General features: G+C 36.0%; 1 protein-coding gene and 1 long non-coding RNA gene across 2 annotated transcripts; one reads left to right on the top strand and one right to left on the bottom strand.

Annotated features, from left to right (window-relative positions):
* Positions 1–415: 415 nt before the first annotated feature.
* Positions 416–7,881, bottom strand: vsig8b (V-set and immunoglobulin domain containing 8b). The gene is made up of 9 exons (XM_077716075.1): positions 7,735–7,881; positions 7,245–7,322; positions 6,847–6,918; positions 4,278–4,447; positions 3,954–4,152; positions 3,681–3,821; positions 3,479–3,601; positions 1,458–1,605; positions 416–1,376 (listed from the first exon to the last, which is right to left on the bottom strand). The coding sequence occupies exons 3-9, from the start codon at positions 6,911–6,913 to the stop codon at positions 1,142–1,144; spliced, it is 1,083 nt and encodes a 360-aa protein (XP_077572201.1). The 5' UTR covers positions 6,914–6,918; positions 7,245–7,322; positions 7,735–7,881; the 3' UTR covers positions 416–1,141.
* Positions 7,557–22,933, top strand: LOC144196085 (uncharacterized). The gene is made up of 4 exons (XR_013326206.1): positions 7,557–7,897; positions 10,827–11,006; positions 19,409–19,496; positions 22,702–22,933. It is a non-coding gene; the product is annotated as an uncharacterized LOC144196085 (long non-coding RNA).
* The last annotated feature ends 602 nt before the right edge of the window (positions 22,934–23,535 follow it).

Raw genomic sequence — 23,535 nt, 5'->3', positions numbered from 1 at the left:
TGTTTTTTTTCCTATAGAGGTTGCACCATGGCTACCAATGCTGACTCGGCCTTTAACAGAGTGGTGACCAAAGGGTGAGTAGGCCAACTGGTCATTAGACTAATCAGTAGTTTATTGGTGGCTGCAAAAGAAACAAATAATATTGCAATATGGCAAATGGAAATCTCCAAAAGGCAAATATACAAGGCCAAAAGGGAAAAGATGCCTTCTGTTCTTGTTTATGTACTTGGTCAGATTTCTGGATGTAATTAGTTTATGGCTGAATGCTATCTGCATGCTAATGCATTGCTTTTGATTGAGCTTGTTTCAAAATGGGATTATAAGTGTCTTATACAGTGAAATATTACACCTCATTTGGAATTGACTGTGAATATATTTGGAAACCAAAAAAATGGAGAACACTGCTGGTCCATCGCACTCTGTAGTTTATCTTTTTTAATTCAAAGTATATTGGATTTACAGCTATAGGACAAAGGTGTAATAATATCTGATAACAATATAAAGCATCTGGTATTTACAACTGGCACAAATTCATGGCGTTTATTATTAACATGTTTTCCACACCGACAATAATTCAGAACATAGACTACTGGTGTCAAAGTGGCGGCCCGGGGGCCAAATCTGGCCCGCCGCATCATTTTGTGTGGTCCGGGAAAGTAAATCATGAGTGCTGACTTTCTTTTATAGGATTAAATAATAAATGAAGAGTATAGATGTATATTAAATTTCCTGATTTTTCCCTTTTATATCAATAATTATAATTTTTAATCCATTTTTTTTCTGTTTTTAGTTCAAAAATCATTTTGAAAAATCCAAAAATATATATATAAAAAAAAGCTAAAATAAATATTGTTTTAGATCTATAAAAAACTGAATATTCAGGGCTTATAATCCAATTCTTTTAATCTATTTATAAAAAAAAAAAATTTAAATATTATATCTAAAATAGTCCGGCCCACATGAAATCAAATTGACATTAAAGCGGCCCGCCAACCAACCCGAGTTTGACACCCTTAAGTGCGTAACTTAGAACATCCATTTAGCTGTAGTCATGTTAGTACATTCCTTTAAACACAATTTCTTTCAAGAGTACAAAAAACGAAACAAAACTTTCTTCATTTTAGGAGTCCTTTCTGTCCAGTTACACCGGGTAACCAAAACGAGAGTCATATTTAAGTGGCGAAAGTGGTGCTTTCCTCACTGAGCCTCCCATTTTGGAACCCCTATTACTATTGCCGCCATTCGACTCATTGACACTGGGTAGTCGGTTGCCCACTGAGTTATAAGCCACCCCTTGGTGGGTACGATAGCCCAAAACTGAGCGATAGCTGGAGTTCCTGCTTGGTGGACGACTCTCGGGGGCGGGGCTATCCTCCCTGGCGAAAAACACATAACTCTCTTCATCTCATACGAAGAAGATATGAATGAAGGCTTTGATATGCTTTCTATTGGAATACCTGATTTCATTTGAAACCTCTTTTCCCCAGCATTTGAAGAAGCCGCGGCAGCAGCAGCAGACCAGAAGACAGATGGCCAGCGCCAGAAGGAGGAGGAGGAGAAGTGCACCAATCACAGCCCCGACTATGATTCCCACTTTATTCGCGGCTGGAAGAGAAAACGTCAAGGGAATCGCATCAGGTTTTTTTTTTGATGACTTTCAAGGCCATGTTCATACGACAGGTTCTTTTTAAACTTTTTGACCATGTAAGACTCATTTCAGTTTTCAATTTTCTGCATTTTTTTTCAGTGACCATATCCATCTGATTTCCTTACCCCAGGGATAGGGAATCTATGGCTCAGGAGCCACATGTGGCTCTTTCTAAGGGTGTATATGGCTTTCTACTAACTTATGAGGTAAAATATGGAAATTGTCACACTATTTCTATCATCTCTTCAATCATAATTTGTTTTTTTATTACTCTTCTTCGTTTATGATATCCCTGATATTGATTTATTAGCAATAGCATAACAATGTTGTCAAAATAATTCTTTTTTTTAGACTTTTTCTACTTTAAAAGTGGTGAAATCACACACAAAAATCACACATTTTCATGTATTTTTACCATTTAGATCTGAGAATGACTCTCAAGAAATAACATTAGAAAATATAAATTGTTTATGGCTCTTTCTGTCAAAAAGGTTCCTAATCCCTACCTTACACGATACATATTCAACATTCCCCGTGTGATTTTGCCGTTTAAAGTAGGTTAACACACCCGTGCGGCAATTGTCGACATAACTGTGGATTTATCCACTAGCTTTTGTCCGTCGGTAAATTTAACGAGGACACCCAAAGCCGCTCGAGGCGGGCCGGCCCAACAGTCGTAAAGTAGGACGGGCTTTTAGCCCAAGCTTCTTTGCTTGCATTTATCTGCAATGCCATTCGTCATGCTTGTCAAAAGCACTTATTCAGAGTCCTGAATGCCCAATTAACATAGCTAAAGACATTTAGACAAATTATTCGTTGCGCATTGGGAGATCTTTGTGATAATTCACATTTAATGGAAATCGCCCCGGCTCCCTCTAGTGGAACTCGGAAGCTACGTGCAACAATTTGTCCGCAATTTATTATTGTAATTAGTCAGTTTTAAGAGAAAAAATATAAATAAAGCTCTGATGAGTGATGCATATATGATTTTAGAATATACCGACCAAATTTTCTGGCGATATGTCCTCAAATAGCGTCAAGGGAGCAATTACTACTAAGCCCTTAAGTACCTTGAAAGTACATTAAAAATATTAAAAAATACGGCTCTGAAGTAAAGTACTACACACATTGCATTAATAACAGAGGAGTACTGGTAATAAATATTTTAGTTAGTAACCTTCCTAAGAAAAACAAGAACAAAGTTAGCGAGATTTTGAGACCTCCCGCTAAGGAGCCTAAAACCTTCTTTAGAATAAATTACTGGAAGCTGTGGTTGCCAGAATTATCCTGTTTAAAACCAAAAACGCTGTAAAAAGTTGACTGTCAAATGAACAACAAACGACTGTACTAAAAAGAATGATTTTACATTTAATTTTCTATATATCTGCTTGTAGATCTTTCAAAATGTGTTGCATGGCGCCATGTCAAATGATATTAAAAAAGACTTGGCAGCAGAACTGCAACAAGCCCAATAAATTAAGACGTCAGTTAGAGAAATTATACCCTAAGAACATTTATACCCAATCAACTATTTTTTTAAATTCAACAGAAACACGACTGAATATTTCCATCCGTCCTCTAACTTCACAAAGAATTTAATCATCCCGTCAGCTAACGGTAGCCTCAAAATATTTTCCCCTTTCCTAATTAAAACACACTTACATATTGACATCCCTATACTCCTGAAATCTTTATCATGTTTGTATTTTGCCGCGCTTTCAAGTTGCGGACACGATCCTAGCCAAAAGGCAGTATTTTTCTTTTAATTGGAGGATACTTCCTAAGAAGTTCAGAAAGTCAAATTTCAGAGTGACGATCTCCTTTACTTACGATTGTTGGCCTTCAGTGCATATCTACACTGAGCTTTGCCAACAGGGTTTTTAGCCTCGCAGATGTAACTTCCAGCGTAGCTGTCTGAATGGTTCTTGATCAAATACTCCCCACTTTCGGAAACTTCATTGGAGACATTGAAAATGAACATGGGATTATTACTCAAGGTCTTCCAAGACCTGGAGAATTTGAACGGACTTACTCAACGGGACGGCCATGGGCGGATCTCGTCTCCATGTGTATGTCATTGGAGACGATCCTTGGGAAGACTCGCAGCGGAGTGTAACCGGACTGCCTTTTTCCTCCTTGCCGTCTACCCAACATTTTGGCACCGATGGCGGAACTGATAAAAAAATCAAATAACATGTTGTTAGAAAGTGAAAACCTTAAGGGTGGTGGCGCTAAGTTTTGGAGGACATTCCTATGACGTCGAACAAGCGTCAACTAGCAAAACCGGTTGAAGAATCGTCCTCACCCATCACAACCAAGGTTACTTTTCGCATGTCGACGCCTGGTGATTTTTTAACTTTGCACTGATAGGTCGCCGTGTCAGACCGCCTTAAGTTAGTCATTGATATGGACGCATCTCCTCGCTTAGGGTCTCCAACGAAGTTTATTCTACCAGTGAGGGATGGGTCGTAGTTGTGTATACGGCCTTCTGTGAAGGCCATGATCTGGAATGGAAAACAAGAAATGAGGAATGAGAATAGATGAGCCGGTTTTACGACTCGCTGAGGTATGACGTCTTGTGTTTGCCAAGACTGAAACATTCCTGTCTTTGTTCGGAGAAGTCGGTTACCAGTTTGTCTTTCTGTGTCATGTCTGGGCTGAGGTTGGACCATTCGATGTCCAGCTCGCCAACGTCTTGGGGTCCCGGAGTGTAGGTGCAGCTGAGTAAGACGTTTTCACCCTGGGCCTTCTGGATGGTTTGAGGTCCTGAAGATGTCACTTGCATTGCTTCTGTTAAGTCTGTGTGCTCAAATATGTTTGGAAAAACTGATTAAACTTGTCAAGTAACATAATTTATAGGTTTTTATAGGTAAGTACTTTCATCAGCTAGCAGTAACAAATTGGTTGAATACTCTCAATTGCCCCTAGCTATGATTGGTTGTCATTTATCTCCCCATGCCCTGCGATTGGCTGGCCACTGATTCAGGTTGTTGCCCCGCCTGGTGCTCTAAGTTGGCTGGGATAGGCTCCAGGAACCCTTGCGATCCTTGTGAGGATAAGCGGTTCAGAAAATGAGTAAATGTTCACTGTCCAATCACTTTTTTTTCCATGCAGGTTTAAATATGAAGTCTGGAAGCTCATAAGTCAAGGCACCTTGTCCACAGCTTTATGTAAGTATTGTAGTACTTCAAATATGCATCAAAATTTGGGGTTTGTTTACATTATAATGCAAATTGGGTTAGCTTTAAATAATTATTTTTAATTTTATTTTTGTCTTAGTTTTACAAATGTATAATGGAATGCAATGTTAATAAGTCTAAATCAATGAAATTCAATTGAATTAAACTTGAGTTATGGTTAGAAGTAACAATAAAATTGTACTTTTTCCATTGGATGCCATTAACAACGATATAAGGGTTTTAAAAAAATCATAATTCAACAAGGATAAGCACTATATTGACAACCCAAATGAAAATAAACATTCTCGAAATTGACTTTATGACTCTTTAACAAGCCTTTTGGATTTTGGAGGTGAAGCGTCAATTTACAAATAAGATATCCGTGCCTCTGAATTAATTTCTCTTTTGAAAAAAAAAATGTAATCCAAACTTTTGTTCACCCGTCAGCTATTATCTACTGCTAACAGATAAGTATTTCTCTTCAGTTGAAATGTCTGTGGTGCCACCGTTAGATTTGTTGTTGGTTCCGATTATCATTAATAACAAGAGTTCATTCAGCCAACGTTTGAGAATAACAAAACAACAAAAAAAAAAAGGATGGAGAGCCCCGTTGACTTTGTTTTTCAATTTATTTTATCAGTAAATAAACTTCATCCTAGTTGACAAAAGGGAACAAGAACAGTTATTCTGGAGTAATTCTTATTTTTTAAAGGGCAATGGGAAGTAAATATGTCAGAAATATTTATAATTTCCGAACAGAAGTTCAATATATTATTTGAAAACATTAATTTAAGTTGGCCACGTTTTTAACTCGTAATATTGTCATCCATTTTAGCCTCCATGTTTTGACCTTGGGTGCAAAATCTTAATGGAGAATCCTGATAAATCCATTCAGCTGGAATGTTTGTTGACAAGCTTGGCTTTTAATTCACCTGGCAAACACTCTGCAGACACCACAAAGTACAGTCACTCATTCATGAGATCAGGGGTGTCAAAGTCACTTTGCCTGGCGGGCCTCATTCTTGCCAACTCCATATAGACTCGTTTATTTTTGGCCCAAAAAAGTTCATTTTCTTGCCTCCATTGAAGGCGTTAGACGTCCAATCCATTTGAACTGGGAGGGAGATGTTGCCATATTTACACGCGTATAAGCTGCACCCTTAAAATTACCTTAAAATAGTTGAATTTAACTATTTCTCGCGTATAAGCCGCACCATTAAAATTGCCTTAAAATTGTTGAATTTCACTATTTCTCACGTATAAGCCGCACCAATAAAATTGCCTTAAAATTGTTGAATTTTACTATTTTTCGCGTACAAGCCGCACCCTTAAAATAGTTGAATTTGACTATTTCTAACGTATAAGCCGCACCCTTAGAATTTCCTTAAAATTGTTGAATTTGACTATTTCTCGCGTATAAGCCGCTCCCTTAGAATTGCCTTAAAATAGTTGAATTTGACCATTTCTCGCGTATAAGCCGCACCCTTAGAATTTCCTTAAAATTGGGGAATTTGACTATTTCTCGCGAATAAGCCGTCCCCTTAAAATTGCTTTAAAATTGTTGAATTTTACTATTTCTCGCATATAAGCCACACCCTTAAAATTGCCTTAAAATTATTGAATTGGACTTTTTTGGGGGAAATAAATGACCGTATCGACCGCATTCTCTTGGGTTATGGCGTTTAGTCTTTGTCACCTTGCAGTTTTGTGCCTGTCGTCTTATTATGCGCATATAAGCCGTACTTCCGATTCATTATAATGTTTTTGTTTGACAAATGCGGCTTATATGCGAGTAAATACGGTATGTTGTTGTTGTTATAGAACATAATAATTTACATACACACGCAATCCAGGTTTCCTTGACTTTTTAAATCAGCTATCACACGAATTAAGCCGCTATTATGATTGTCATTTCCTATCTTGCACATCGCCCTAATTTAGATAGCTATTGTTTGAAAATGAATGAGTTGTATTAATAGAATGGCCTCAGGAGTTTGAGATGAGAATTATCTGACTCACCTGTCTTTAGATGAACTGTTAGCAGAAAAAAAACAGACACTTTCAGCAACAACGCAACTTCCATCATGAAACCTGAGTAGAAAAGAGAAATCTTCAGTTCACTTGTCTTCATTATCTATTTATTTTATTGTGTGCAGCTGATGTGTCACTCATTTCATATTTTCTCTTCACCAGGCTCTCTCAAGTGATATCAATGAAACATTCAATGTTCATTTTATGCTGTGAGAATCCTTATTTTACCTGCTTCCTGCCATATTCACCACAACAAAACCTGAATAGCAATGCTAATCAAACACAGGTAAGACAAACTGACTCTTAAGTAAACATACACAACGTATATCGTGTCATTTGCTGCAATGCCAAAAGTAAACAAAACATAAAAATGAGTAAAAACATACCTTGTAAGACACAAAATAGTCCAAAAACTTGATTACAACTCGCCAGTAGTTCACAACAGGTGAATTATGCTGATTTAGCTGTCAAAAGAAACTCAGCTGAAATAACTATGGCCACACCTTCTCTGTCCATAGGGCAGCTTTTGGCCACGCCCACAAATGTTGCAGAACATAACCTCCACGGTTGTTTTTATGTTTTTTAAGCCCTCAAAGACTGCAAATGTGTAATTATGAGCGCCAATGGAAGCCGTCAGTCAGAAAACGCCACGCCAAATGACTTTAATTTGTCGTATGTTGATGTTTTGTGTGTATAAATGTATTCTTAGCAGGGGGGAAAAACGTTGATGAGTAATTGCCTGCCACGGCAACTATGTTGCCACGCAAGTTCTCCTGCCGATCTGATTTGAACGGCTATGTTTATAGCCAAGTTTTCGTCTTTTTACGGAAGTCGGCACATAAAAAAAAAGGTTTCTGAACAGAATATTTTTCTTACTTTTAGAATGGAGGTAGAAATTCTTCCAGGCGACGCGAGTAAACATTTAATAGCTACATTTCCCAGCACACCCACCTGACACACCTTGATATGAACACACGCCGTCGCGGCTGATGAAGTGTGCGACTTTAGTGCCGAGTTCTGCAATAGCTGCGGCGCTCAGGTGGGAAATGAAGCTTTCCTTTTCTCCTATAGTCGGGGAACTCGCTTGTTTTGAGGATCGGAAATTGCAATCGATCGCAGCATTTGCAAGGGATCAAAATTGGGGACTTTTTAAAAAATGAGTTGGTTTACATTTTTATGTAGACTCATTAGTGTCCAATCCAATGTTGCTGTGGGCTTTGGTAACGAATACGTAATGCAAAAATGTAGAGATTTACAGTGTATTTTATTGTATTTTTAGATGTAGATCATATGTGTCAAAGTGGCGGCCCGGGGGCCAAATCTGGTTCGCTGCATCATTTTGTGTGGCCCGGGAAAGTAAATGATGAGTGCCGACTTTCTGTTTTAGGATGAAATTTAAGTGAAGAGTATAGATGTTTATTAAATTTCCTGATCTTCTTCCTTTTAAATCAACAACTGTAATTTTTTAATCATTTTTTCAGTTTTTTTAGTTCAAATATTGTTTTGTAAAATCTGAAAAAATATGCAAAAAAAGGTAAAATAACCATTGGTTTAGATCTATAAAAAAAACTGAACATTCAGGGATTTTAATCCAGTTCTTTTAATCCATTTATAAAAAAAAAAATCTAAACTGGTCCGGCCCACGTAAAATCAAGTTGATGTTAAAGCGGCCCGCGAACCAACTTTGAACACCCCTGATGTAGATTGACAGTACTGAAAGAAATCTTGCAGCCAAAACTAACAAATCACAACAAAAAAATCTCCATTTATTGCATTGTTTGACAATTACATTTTCTATTTAAGATCATTTAGTTAAAATACATTGTTTAAACAGTTTATTTACTCCATATTTTAATGATTACCAACCTATTTCTTCTTCTTTTCCTTCCTTTGGATCACCCTATAATATAATTTCAATTCTGCAATAGCTTTATTCAAATGAGTTGAACAAAAGAATACTTTCCCCAGCAACTTAATCCATTTCTTAGCAATCGGATACGACTTGTTTTATTGTTTGATTTATCATCCAGCCTCAATTTTCTTATCACCCGTGAATGATTTACAGGAGCTTTCAATGAATCGCCATTGCGGTGTACATAATCAGCTTTCTACCGCTACAGGTTCCGTCCGACGCACTGGGGCTGATGAGGCTAAAATGAAAAGACTAAATTGAACTTATCGATCGCATCGGAGGGAGGAGGGGGGGGGGGGCACCGGGGGGAATGCGAGCAGCGAGCATGGCGCCGCTAGTCATTAAGACGGCCGAGTGCCGGGTTAATGTGATTCTGGCAATAATGTTCATTAAGGAGATGAACAAATTAGTAACGCTCAGTGGGAAGTGCGATCGGTGCATCGGGAGTCGCAGACGTTCCTTCGCCCAATGCCGCCCCATCGCCGTGCCGTTCACGGGTGGGGGGGTTCCGTCGATAAATCTGTCCTTTTATATGTCCGTGAGTGATTCTGCAAATGTCAAGAGGAGTGTAATCTTATACTGGATGGCTGCTTCATCAGCAGGTGGTTAATTATCTCGCTGGATGACGCCGACCTGGCAACCGCGTGAACAGACGCTCTGAAGGCTCCGCCATGGGACCGGATAAACTGAGTCCAGATATGGCGTGAGAGGGCTATCTACATTGGGGGTGTCAAATTATGTTTGCTTGGCAGGGCAACTAAATAGCATCCTGTTTATTTTGGGCTGTGAAAAGTTAGGTGAGGGTGAATTGATGGTGTTAGTTGTCCGATACGCTTTGATTGGTTAGGCCAAAGGGTGTTAGACTCGGGTTGGTTCGCGGGCCACAATAACGTCAACTTGATTTCAAGTGGACCATATTTAGATTTTTTTTTTTAAATAAATGGATTAAAAGAACTGGATTAAAAGACCTGAATATTCAGTTTTTTTAAAGCTCCAAAACAATGTTTATTTTAGATTTTTTTAAATATATTTTTAGATTTTACAAAATTATTTTTGAGCAAAAATTGAAAAAAATGATAAAAAAATGACAATTATTGATTTAAAAGGGGAAATATCAGGAAATTTAATATACATCTATACTATTCATTTTAATTTTATCCTAAAACAGAAAGTCGGCACTCATGATTTACTTTCCCGGGCCACACAAAATACTGCCGTGGACCAGATTTGGCCCCCGGGCCGCCACTTTGACACGTGGGTTAAGCAAATCAACATTCATGGAGTCATTGTAGGAAAGGTCAAACAAAGAAACAAATGTTTATGCTTGCAATAACTTTTCTTTTTACTCGCATTAAATACGAAATATAAAATAAACTACCCGTTGTTTTTCAAATTGGAGAAAATTGCCTTTTTATTTCACAAGAGCAGTAAATCCTTTTAAAACTAAATTTAGATACCCGAGGCTTAAAACGTTAGACAGTATAGAATATTTCCTGGAAACAATGGAAATGTAAAAACAGAACAAGAGACAAGACAATTTGTGGGTCTTGTAATGACTTCCTTCAATTTTTCTACATTTTTTTCTGAAGCTATAACACAAACACATGTACAAATATGAGCCAAATAGTAAAGATTTTGACAAGAAAACACAAAAAACGCATGTATTCAACCAAATAATTCAAGCTAAATACAACACTTTCAAAACAAACCACCACAACGCCCCAATAATTACAACAAATCTTCCAAATTCTAAGAATTTGTCTAATTAAAAAAGCTAATTTAATTGATTCAGTATCACAATCTGATTTATACCCACATTTTGTGTAAAAAAAAAATGGACTATGTCAGATTTATTGCAATTGCACTGTTTGTACTGTGGAAAAATATCAGTTATATGTCAGAAAATGTGTAATTAAGTTGTAGTCTAAACACATTCTGTGACTAATTATCAACAAAATGACGTTTTCAGTGAAATCCGACACTATCGACTTCAAGCCATGAGTCAAAGTCTGGTCTGGCAGTTTTTTTTAACTGGTTTTCATGCTCATCCTTGCAGGTTTAACAGCAGCAAAAATATTGAGATCATTAAAAGGAGGAAAGATGTTGCTAACAGCAGGCAAATAAATGACCAACACAAGAAAGGGGAGAAGTGACAAAGAGGCTGAATTTGCCAGGAGGCGTCCTGAAATAGAACCACCATGGCATGACTCATAGTGTGTCCATGTCAGAGAAAGAGGTGAGTGCATGCCTTCTTCTTCTTTACTTTTTTATTTTTTTTGGTGCTATGATGAGACTGCAGTAGGCCGGGGTGCATGTTCAGTAAATGCAGAAACGATTCTCCAGGGCATTTTGACATTTTTGCGAATACAAAACACACTTAACCACCCAAGGGAAGAAATACACATGAGTGGTCTGCCTCAAAGTTCTGCAATTAGGACTTGAATTCAGGTCTGGAATCCCTGTATGGACACTAGAACCAGTTTTAACACTACTAACACTAAGACAGATACAACTCACTAACATAAAATAATTAACACAGTTTACTTATATGCATATTTTAGTGTGTCGGGGCAGTTTTCATTCCCAAAGATATTATCAAGTCAAAACAGGTGTATAATATTTTTCAAGTACCACTGACTACAATGGAATCGTGACCGGACGTTTGGTCGCCGGTCTTTTGGTCGCCGGTCAAATGGTGACTGAGAGTTTACTGTTGAAAGCAGCTCTCAAAATTATATTCATGACAGAGAGTTTAATATCTAAGAGAGAGAGAGTTTAATATCTAAGTACTGTTTAAAATCTAAGTACTGGTTAATATCTAAGTACTGTTTAAAATCTAAGTACTGTTTAAAATCTAAGTACTGGTTAATATCTAACTACTGTATAATATCTAACTGCTGTATAATATCCAACTACTGTATAAAATCTAAGTACTGTTTAATATCTAAGTACTGTTTCATATCTGATTACTGTTTAATATCCAAGTACTGATTAATATTTAAGTACTGTTTCATACCTAAGTACTGTTTAATATCCCAGTACTGTTTAATATCCCAGTACTGTTTAATATCCAAGTACTGTTTAATATCTAAGTACTATTTAATATCTAAGTACATTTGACCGGCGATCAAAAGGGACCAAAACACTGGCGACGAAACGTCCGAGCACCCAATGCAATACTGTTGCAATACCATGTTTTTTTTGTTTGAAAACAGGTACAATTTTTTAAAAATTTCTTTGACTACTACTTTTCTGCATACTTACTTCAATCTAAAGTAAGTTTACCATAAGTTGGACACGACCTTAATTATTGGCTGCCATTGACGACCCTAGACGTGAAGGAGCGGACATTCATTTGAATTTAGACGCCTATAGGTGATAAATTAATTTAAATTAAGAGCAATAGCATAATTGCATAGCACACAACTGGACATCTATCATGGTCTTGAATAGGCCATAGGTTTTTTTATTTGTATTTTTTTTACAGTATAGTATGTAGCTAGCGTCCGTCTTGAGTAGGCATTGCTAGCTCTTGGGAAATTATTGACAAAAAAATGAAAATACTACACAGCATCGGCACGTAACTGCTTCAAGTACTCCCCAATACCGATGATGTCATTTAGTGGCGTATCGTTAATGATACCAATAGTAGTAGTAGTACATTTTAGTACAGTACGGATCAAAAACTACATTTTAAAATCAAATATACATTTTCCAACACAAAAGCAGGCTTTGAGTGCCTTTTTACTTTAAACTAGACTGCTAAAATCCACATGTGGTGCTTGAGAATTTCTAATCATTAAGCACATTCAAGGATTCCTGCAATGTTGTTGTTATCAACAGCAGGAAACTGCAACACCCACACTACCTTGGCCGAGTCGCGTGAAAGGCGCAATGCGTTATTATTTCAATTGAATAGACGGCAGGGACGCCGAATACTCCAATGACGTTTTTCCCTGTAAAAGACTCTTCCAGTGGGTAAACTAGCCGAGGCTTGGGTAAACCATGAAAAGCATTGAGTACCTTTTTTTAGGATGAAAAATACTTCATTGGGGAAATAAAGTGTGGGTACGAATTTGTTTTTGAAATATTGGCGTTTGAAATATGGTTGGAGTCAATTGTGAAATTGGGAAGCAGAAAACGACTTGGGAATGTTTCGCGTATCCACGTTTTTTTTCCTCAAGTCTTGGTTTTCCAAGCGCACACCCACATGTAGCCCCCAGCAATATATGATGGACTCCTATAATCCGATAAATTGTGTTTCCCATGACAAACTAAGTCAAGTTTGGCATACGGTGAGAGAGTATGTCGTATAAAGTGAATATTTTAAGCCTTGCTGACTGAGTGGCATGATCAAGACAGGCAAATTACAAGGAATAGATCCAAAATAATGTTTTTCTTTTATGATTGTCTGTCATTGTTTCTTTTTGTAGCCATATTTTTTTTTACCAAATAGTCTGGCCTCAATTCTGTTTGATCACAGGTGTCTTCTTCCATTATACATTGACACAAACAAAAACAATCAAATACTGAACACTCCTATGATCTCATGCATGACTGCGGTTATTTTGACTCTTTGAGTGTGAAATAGTGTCCCTTTAAAAATGACAAAATAAAACACAGTTATCAATCTTAGAGGCAAAAAAAGTCTGTGATCCAGATTTGCTTTGTACATGGTCAATGATTGAATGATTGAATGAGTGACAATGAAAAATGAATGTTGAATGATGAATGAAAAAAAAACATCTTTCTAGTCCATTTCAAGGTGAAGTTTTCAATTACATTTTACAATATAACAATGACAATAAATGCATTCAATTCAATTCATACAGACATTCTCGGAATTCCTGAATGAGGTTTTTGTTATTATATAAGCAACGTTTCAGCACAGCCAATTAGTTTGAATATATATATATATATATATATATATATATATATATATATATATATATATATATATATATATATATATATATATATATATATATATATATATATATATATATATATATATATATATATATATATATATATATATATATATATATATATATATATATACATTTATTTATTTATTTCCCCCATTCAATTAAGTTTTTAATAAATGATGGCCATCCTATTTGACCATGGGGGGGGGGGGGGGGGGGGGGGGGGGGACATGTGAAAGATCTAATTGCGATACCGCTAGAAATCTAAAACCAAACTGTGGGCGGTTCACAGGTGTCGCTTGCTCTTTAACAAGCAAATGAGCTTCTGCCGTTATGGAATGGGGAGAAGATATAGAATACATCTTGGTTACCACGACAACCAAGGGTCAGGCTAGGGTGTTTCGTAGAGGCCAGCGGCTATGTATTTGTTCTAAAGCCTGATTCTGAAAAGAAAAATCAATCCCAATGTGGAAATATTTGCTTTTTGCCTATTGAATTCCAAACCAATGTGCTTGCTATACTTTTCCATTGTCATTTTTTTGTCAGAAGATGTCTAATGGTGGCAAGTTCCGTATTTTCACGACTATAAGGTGCACCGCATTATAAGACAGATCCCATCTGTTTCTCCTCCAAATACGTACTGTATTCTTTAGGGATGTTACAGTCACATATGTATGAAGTCACTAATTTTGAAGCTCTACTGATCCCGAGTGCCGATCTGATACTTGGAAAATGTATAAAGGAGGCCAACTAGGAACACATCTAAACATCTTTTTCCGCAAATTTGAACAAGCTTAGCCATGGAAAAGGCTTGTTATTACAGCAGCTGCCAAAAGAAGCCAAAAGACAAAAATGTACAAATCCTAAAGCCTAATCATATTTTTTTTTACTAAATAGAAATACTTTAAAAATATAAATACAATATTAATCAAAATCAAATCAAGTTAAAAGGCTTTATTGTCATTATACACAGCTGCCAATAACGAAATTGGTGGTGCTAATCCAAAAAAATGTGTTTTCCCAGTAAAAAATAAAATAAAAAGGTAATATAATAATATAAAAAGTCACATCCTGGCAAGGTAAATTCCAAAATATTGCCCAATCTAGGATATTGCACAGAAGGGATTTTGTGTCGTGCTTACGCAAGTTTTGAGACCTGATTGTTGTGGGAAAAAAAACTAATGAAGAAATTAAAAAGAATGCAAGCGGAAATAATTATATTGAAATAAATGAGTGCTCTCTATAGAGTTAATAAAGCTTCCTGGCTATTATATAGTTGGAATAATAGAATAATTGTTTGTTCCACACGTCAATTATTCTCATAAATAAACAAGGTCACATTTGAGGGAATGTTTATCATTGTTAATTGTGACTAAATTGCCTTTTTAATCTGGTTTTCCAGTCATTTACAGATTTCCAGATATAATAAGTATATGCATTTTTATTTTTTATAGCCGCTGTAAAATTTAGTGAAGTGAGAGTGGGACTTTTTTTTAAAAAAAAGTGTTAATTCCAGTAAGTTCAGAGTTCACTTTCACATCTGCTCTCGCACTATGTGAGATGATTTTATAACAGAAACGGCCCATTAAAACAGCTCATTTTCCACTTTACAATTCACTCTGCCCTTTTGTTTCAGCAATTTTCGTCGTAAAATCAATATTCAAAAACAAAGAAAAATTCACTTGAAGCCACATTTCCCCCCAAAAAATGCTCTTTAGATGATCGTGTTCATTGTTTCGGTCCTCATGTTGAGAATTTTTGAGTCATACTTTCCCTGCGGGGCTTGAGTATTTGCATTTGGATTTTATTGTATTATGCATCAGTCAGTACGGTGATGTGTGTTGTTGTTTTTTTTTTTTTGGGGGGGGGGGGCAAGTTGGGTCGTGGTGCATCGTTTCTCACAAGCATCATTAGACGCAAGATAGAAAAGGAACGGGAACAAGACAAAGGCTGTCGAGCACGTCCCAAAAGGCTGCGCAAATATTGCGAACAAGTGCTGCTGTCGCTATGACTGACAATCTGAGTTTAAAGTAGGAACTTTGTCATTGACTGCAATCCTTTAAAAAAATATATATATATATGATCCTATTCAGTCTTTTTAGAGAGCCAGATCCTCGTCATTTTGTGAGGCTTGCTGAAATTAAATTATCTTTGTAACTTTGTCTTTTATGATCAAGTTCAATTAAAGAAATTTAGTTAGTTTTTCCTCTTTAAAAATACATGTTTTTTGGAATATTTTGATTTTTGAGAATATAAAAATCCATCAATGAATGTGAATATTTTACACATTTCAAAAAATAAAATAAAATATATTTGCTTAAATATAAATAGCTTTTGATTGGAAGAAAAGTAAATTATTTAAAAACAAAAATACTGTAATTTCACGACTATAAGGCGCACTTAGATATCTTAAATTCACTCAAAAATAGACAGGGCGACTTATAATCCAGTGCACCTTATATAAGGAAAAAAATTAAAATGTGTCATTCGTTGAGGGTGCGCCTTATAGTCGGGAAAATACGGTAATTCGAAGCATCTCCCACATACTTTTTTTAAATGGAGAATATTTAATGGCTTACTGTATTTTCATGACTATAAGGCGCACTTAAAAGTCTGAAATGTTCTCCAAAATAGACAGGGCGACTTATAATCCAGTGCGCCTTTATATAAGGAAAAAAAATAAAATGTGTCATTCATTGAGGGTGCGCCTTATAATGCAGTGCGCCTTATAGTCATGAAAATACGGTACTTAAAATATTCCCTTTCGGATAAAAAATAATAATCAATCACAATTCACAAAAGACTCAAAAAATTCCAAACAAGTTCTGTACCAAAACCCTTAATTTCTATACAAACAAGATTCATTAAAAATGGCAACTTTTCTTCTCTTTTGCAAGCTTTATAGACCAAAATCCTAGTAATCTTTTTCTAAAGTGTTCTCCCGTCCACTGTTAAAAAAACACTTGATCCAGCAGATCCTTTTTGCCATGTCGTGTGATAAATGAACACATGAATTCCCTCGAGCGCGTTTTCTTTGTCAAGACGTTCCAAGTGCACATGGCCATACGCCGATAATCACACGTTACCAAGTCAAATGTTCTCCGTTTCCGGCCGCATGCTCGGTTACCCCGCGGACTTGAATTCCATAGACGGGCCGTGTCAAATGTGCTCACCCTGGACCACGGAATCCATATTGCATGCAATGCTTTTGGATGAATGCATTCATAAATAAAGAACCGGAAAGAAAAGCGAGCCACACGAATAAGATCAAATATTTAAAACGTCTATTAACTTGAGCAAACACAATTTTCATCACACATGGCTTCACAAGTTATCATCACACTCTAACACTTTATAATAACATTATAAAAGACATTTCAACATTTTTAGTATGTTGGATTAATTCTGTAATACTATTATATATATATATATATATATATATATATATATATATATATATATATATATATATATATATATATATATATATATATATATATATATATATATATATATATATATATATATATATAAATATATATATATATATATATATATATATATATATATATATATATATATATATATATATATATATATATATATATATATATATATATATATATATATATATATATATATATATATATATATAAATGTGTATATTTAATCTTTTTTGTGAGCTTCAATTTGTCTCGGGATCGTAACATGTCACCTGTTTACTGAAAGATGAGACTGACCTTTACCCCAAAATGCAGACCTGGAAGGACGCTTAAGTTGTTTAATTTCCAATGGAGTTGTTTTTTTATTTCCGATCTTAATTGTTATTATTGAATACCTGATATGTGATGATTGTTACAGCTGTTGTTTTTGCTTACGCAATTGGATTAATCAATAACCTTGTAATTATTTGGATTTATGGCCTTAAATGGGCAGTAGAAATTCCCGATTTTCAGAATCATTTGTGACGAGGACGATGTCAAAATGAATTCTCACTTGCAAGTAACATCAGATATGTGAAATTAATTGATGTACAGATTGATATATGTCCCCTTGTATTGTTTTATATTATATTAGCGATAACTAAAAATGAACCTAACAGAGTAGAAGGTTTTCAATGGCCTTTTCTAAAAAAATACAGGCAGGAAAGCCACCTTATCCGGCTAAAAAACTGGGAAATAGGCAAGATTAGAGGCAGTTTGGACACCCTTACGTTGCACTCTTTCATTCTGGGGGAAATTTATTTGTAAAAGGATACAGCAGGAAGCCGCCGATAATGATCGCTTGATTAATTGTATGGTAATCACAAGTCATTAGAGTCGCAGGTGAGCTCCCGCATAATCGCAGCTGACTTGCACAGCTCGTATAAAAAAACAATTACCTTAAAAGTCCAATTCGCTCTAGCAGTGTCTTTTATGTGAAATAGTTACGGTGGATGAGTGGTTAGCACTTCGCCATGGGTTCAAATCCAGGTCGGTCCACTTGTGTGGAGTTTGTATGTTCTACCCAGGCCTCTGTGGGTTTTCTTCGGGTATTCCAATTTTCTCACACATTCAAAAAAGATGCACGATAAGCTGATTGGACACTAAAAATTGGCCCTAACTAAGAGTAATTAGTTGTTTGTCTCCTTGTGTGTCCTCGCCTCTGGCCTGAAGTCATCTAGGATAGGCTCCAGCACCCCCTGTGACCCTTGTGAGGATAAAGTGGTGCAGAAAATGAAATGAGATTGGAAACTTGACCAGTTATGGCCAGAAATAATGGAGCCGTTTAAGTACAGATGGAATAAAACAACAACAACAACAACAACCTTTTGTTCCCTCACATTTAATGCAGCGCAAAGTGCTCTTAATGAGCTGGATGTCAGCTATTATTGGCTCTGAAAAACAGAAATATTGGCCTTGTTGCTAACATTTCTATTAGGGAGAGCTCGGAAGCCTCAACATTATCGAAACAAAGTTTTCAAGAATACTATTTATTGTATTTGTAACAATAACGATGAATTGTTATCAATTAATTAAGGAACTCTTGTCGTTGAATGAATTCAGTTATTTTTTTGTGGAGTTGCTTTACTATGCAAAATCAGCCTGATAAAATAATAACAACAAATTAACATTGAATTTAGTCAAATTTTTGTTGCCAAGCCGGCTTTTGACAGACTCATTTTTCCAACTTTGTGACGTTTGTGGCCAAAACACTGTACAAAAACAATTAAATAAATTCAACAAAAACAAAAAGGACACTTTTTACCAAGACAAAAAATATTTGATTGTTTTGAATTATCCATAGAAAAAGATTAAGTCTACAATTAATATGTAAGAAATCAAAAAAGGCCGCAATAGTGCAAGGCTGTCCGTCTTATACCTTCCACTTAATGTATTAGATGTCAATTAGGCACGTTATATATGTGACATTAATTACTGGGCGCGCGCCACTAAAGTGCTGCCTCGGCAAATGCCATTTATTTTCATGTTTATAAAATGGAAGGTCATTTGGTATTGGATTACAAAAATGATGAGTCTCTTTTTTTTATGCTGGGGAAGGACATTGGAGTAGCAGTTAAAAGAAAAATCAAGTGAAAGCCGATAATGCCCACGCTAATGTGTTTTCCTCGCCATCGCATACTAATTAAGATATAAATCTTATTCATAAAATCAAAACACTGTCAATTAACTCATCCATCCATTTTTTATACTGTGCTTGTCCTCATTAGGGTCAGGGGGGAGCTGGAGCTCATCCCACCCAGATGACAGTTGGCAGAAAGTGAAATACACCCTCAGGTGGTTGCCAGACAATTGCAGGTGATTCTAATCCGTCTAATGTAAAGCTGTCATTTTAGAGTGATTTATATCTATCTATCTAACTATTTATTTGTCTCTCTCTCTCATATATATACATATACATATATATGTATGTATATATGTATATGTATGTATATATGTATATATGTATATGTATGTATATATGTATATATGTATATGTATATGTATGTATGTGTATGTATATATATATATATATATATATATATATATATATATATATATATATATATATATATATATATATATATATATATATATATATATATATATATATATATATATATATATATATATATATATATATATATATATATATATATATATATATATATATATATATATATATATATATATATATATATGTATATATGTATATATGTATATATGTATATGTATGTATATGTATGTATATATTTATATGTATGTATATATGTATATGAATGTATATATGTATATGTATGTATATATGTATATGTATGTATATGTATATGTATGTATATATGTATATGTATGTATAAATGTATGTATGTGTATATGCGTATGTGTGTATATATGTGTATATATGTATATATGTGCATATATGTATATATGTGTATATATTTATACATGTGTATATGTGTATACATGTGTATATGTGTATACATGGGTATATATGTATACATGGGTATATATGTATACATGTGTATACGTGTATATATACATGTGTATATATGTATATATGTGTATATATACATACACATAAATGTACATGTATACATACGAGTGGTCTTCACCCCCCCACACACAGTTATTAGAATATATTATATTTTTCGTTTTATTTATGCTTCTCAAATACACGTGTAAATACAACACATTTGCATCAAAAAACTCATTTTGAGTAGAAATGAGCCAACTTAAAAATACCAATTCAAGTTGCAGTGAACCACAAAAATTAAATAAATTTGAATAATAACCTATTTACAATAATTACCAAAATTATTAAGTGAAATGTTGACGTCTTTTGCTCTTTTTGCGCATTCATTTTTAGATTGAACCGAAAAAATTTGAATGTCGTGGCCTTCTGTGATGGGAAATCATCAACGACATCAAAAATTTGTGACAGTAACCAAAGTCCAGTCTCAGGGTTCGCGGATGAATATTAAGACTTTTTTTGTAGTAGTATTGTAACTTACGATGTATGACTCCTATTTTTCTCTTAAGCCTCAAAGCACCATCATAAAAAATATAAAAAAAACACCCTCACGTTGACTTGTGTTGGAATTACAGTGCGTAAATTTCATTTTGCAAGGTCACCACAAGGAAATTCCCGTAGCTAGCTTCACGTTCCCGATAGTTAAATAGGTTTAAACATCAGTGACCAAACAGCCCAACGGCAGATAACGTTTATTTATTCGCTATTGGCTCGTCTTTAACATCCTATGGCGCGGTGATAAAAATGAGATAGCTACTTTTGCTCTTTATTGGTCTGTACTGTCTTATCTTGTTGTGCACCACGGCACCCCCAACGCCGCCATCATTCACATGAAAACGACAAAGCCCCCTAGCAACGACCTTTTGAGAATTTCTGTCAGTGGGAGCTTTCTCTCTTTTTTTTATATTTTGACAAAATAAATCCTCTAAAACCTAGTTTGAAAAAAATGTCTTATAGAAAGTAATGTCATAAAAATGTTATTTTTCTAGAACAGTTGCGAAATATTCACTCAAAATTAATGGTGGATAAAAAATTATGATGAAAAATTTCTGCAAGTGACATTAAAATGTTAGCAAACTATATTTTGGATACATTTTTTTCCGCAAAAAAAGACAGAAAAGGCTTTATTATGAATGACGTTGGATCTAATTCTATTTTTAGATGCTCTGGCCCCGCCCACTGGAATAGTTAGCATATTAAGACACACCCAGAATGAGTATCGGGGTCGGGAACCTTTTTGACAGAGAGAGTCATAAACAATTCATATTTTCTAATGTTATTTATTGAGAGCCATTCTCAGATTTGAATGGTAAAAATACATGAAAATGTGTGTTTTTTTAGTCATTTCACCACTTTTAGTGTACAAAAACTGAATTATTTTTACAACAATGTTATGCTGTTACTAGTAAATAAGTATCAGGGATATCATACACACAGAAAAGTAATAAAAAAACAAATTATGATTCAAGAGATGGTAAAGGTAGTGTCACAGTTTCCATATTTTACCTCACAGGTTAGTGGAGAGCCATATGCACCCATGGAAAGAGCCACATGTGGCTCCAGAGCCATAGATTCCCTACACTTGGCCGAGCAAGTTATCCATCTGTGAATGTTTTTGTCATTCTTTCAACATGTATTAGCTAGCGTAGCATTAGCAAGTTAGGAATGATTATCAATTCTGATTGTGATTTTGATTTTCAAAAAGACAGCCATGCATGTAAAATGACATGAGTGAAGTCTAGATCTCATTTTTTGATGTGATCACCATTTCACTGTGGGAGGAAGGCAGATGCCCGGACAAAACCCACGCTAGTCGTTTTTCCCTGTGACTGACTGGTGACTCGTACGGGTGACTGTTACATTTCATGTGAAGTCTGCTGGGACCAGCAATGGCTTCCTGTGACTTTAAATGAGGAAGAGCGCCATGGAAAAATGACTTGAAAACATGATTGAAAATTGTAGCCAAAAAGCAAACAACATCATTGCAAGGCCATGTTCCATCCGGAATGGAAAAAAAAAGCATCTACACTTTGGCAGTACCTGAATTTGCACTTAGGTCACAATGAACAATGATAAACATTGCTTCAAATTTGACCTACTTTATAAGTATTGTAACTTTTACTATACTTCTATTCTTCCAACTATAAAGTACCCAAAGTTTTTTTATGTACTTCTCAGATTTATTTAATTTTTTTCTTTAACATTGTATTTATATTTGATAAAACAATATATAGAATAAAATCATGATTAGGCAACCCGGTGGACTAGTGGTTTGCCTCATGATCCTGAGGTCGAGGGTTCGAGCCCAGGTAGGTCTTTTTGTGGAGTTTGCATGTTGTCCCCAGGCTTGCATGGGTTTTCTATGGGTACCCTGGTTGGCCACCAATTGAGTGTCCCTGGGTTGGCGCAAAAATAGGCTCTGGCACCCCCGTGACACTTGTGAGGATAATCTGTACGGGAAAATTCATTCATTCATCTTTCCTATTCACAAAGGTCACCGCAGCCTATACCAGCCGACTGTGGGCGAAAAGGCAGACTGGTCGCTACCAAAAACTGGTCGTCACCAAAGACTGGTCGCCACCAATGATCGGTCACCACCAACAAATGGTCCCCTCCAATGATTGGTCACGTCCAACGATTGGTCGCCACCAATGACTGGTCGCCACCAATGAATGGTCGCCACCGATGACTGGTCGCCACCAATGACTGGTCGCCACCAATGACTGGTCGCCACCAATGACCGGTCGCCACCAATGACCGGTCGCCACCAACGACCGGTCGCCACCAATGACCGGTCGCCACCAATGACCGGTCGCCACCAATGACCGGTCGCCACCAATGACCGGTCGCCACCAACGACCGGTCGCCACCAATGACCGGTCGCCACCAATGACCGGTCGCCACCAATGACCGGTCGCCACCAATGACCGGTCGCCACCAATGACCGGTCGCCACCAATGACCGGTCGCCACCAACGACCGGTCACAACCAACGACTGGTCGCCACTGGTCGACAGAGGACCTTTGGCATTCCCAATCCTACTGCCACCAGCCGGAATTGAGCCCGCGCAACCCAAATCAGGTGAGTGAACCTGTTTTATTTATGAAGTTGTTTAATATTAGATTAATTTTTTTCCCCATCATTAGAGCGGTCTAATACAAAAACAGGATGAATTTCTATGAGCATTGAATATTTCATGTTTTAAATATCCCCCGTTTACCTGTCCATCTGTGAAAAATGTCCCCTATATTTTATTGAAAAGACTTATTAAAGGCATGCTTTTATTGCAAAGAAGCCAGCAAATAAATAGCTCTACTGTATGTGCTT

This window comes from Stigmatopora nigra, chromosome 4 (assembly GCF_051989575.1).
Source record: "Stigmatopora nigra isolate UIUO_SnigA chromosome 4, RoL_Snig_1.1, whole genome shotgun sequence".
NCBI lineage: Eukaryota > Metazoa > Chordata > Actinopteri > Syngnathiformes > Syngnathidae > Stigmatopora > Stigmatopora nigra.
The sequence above is the reverse complement of the archived record's forward strand: the minus strand, read 5'-3'. Positions and strand labels throughout refer to the sequence as shown.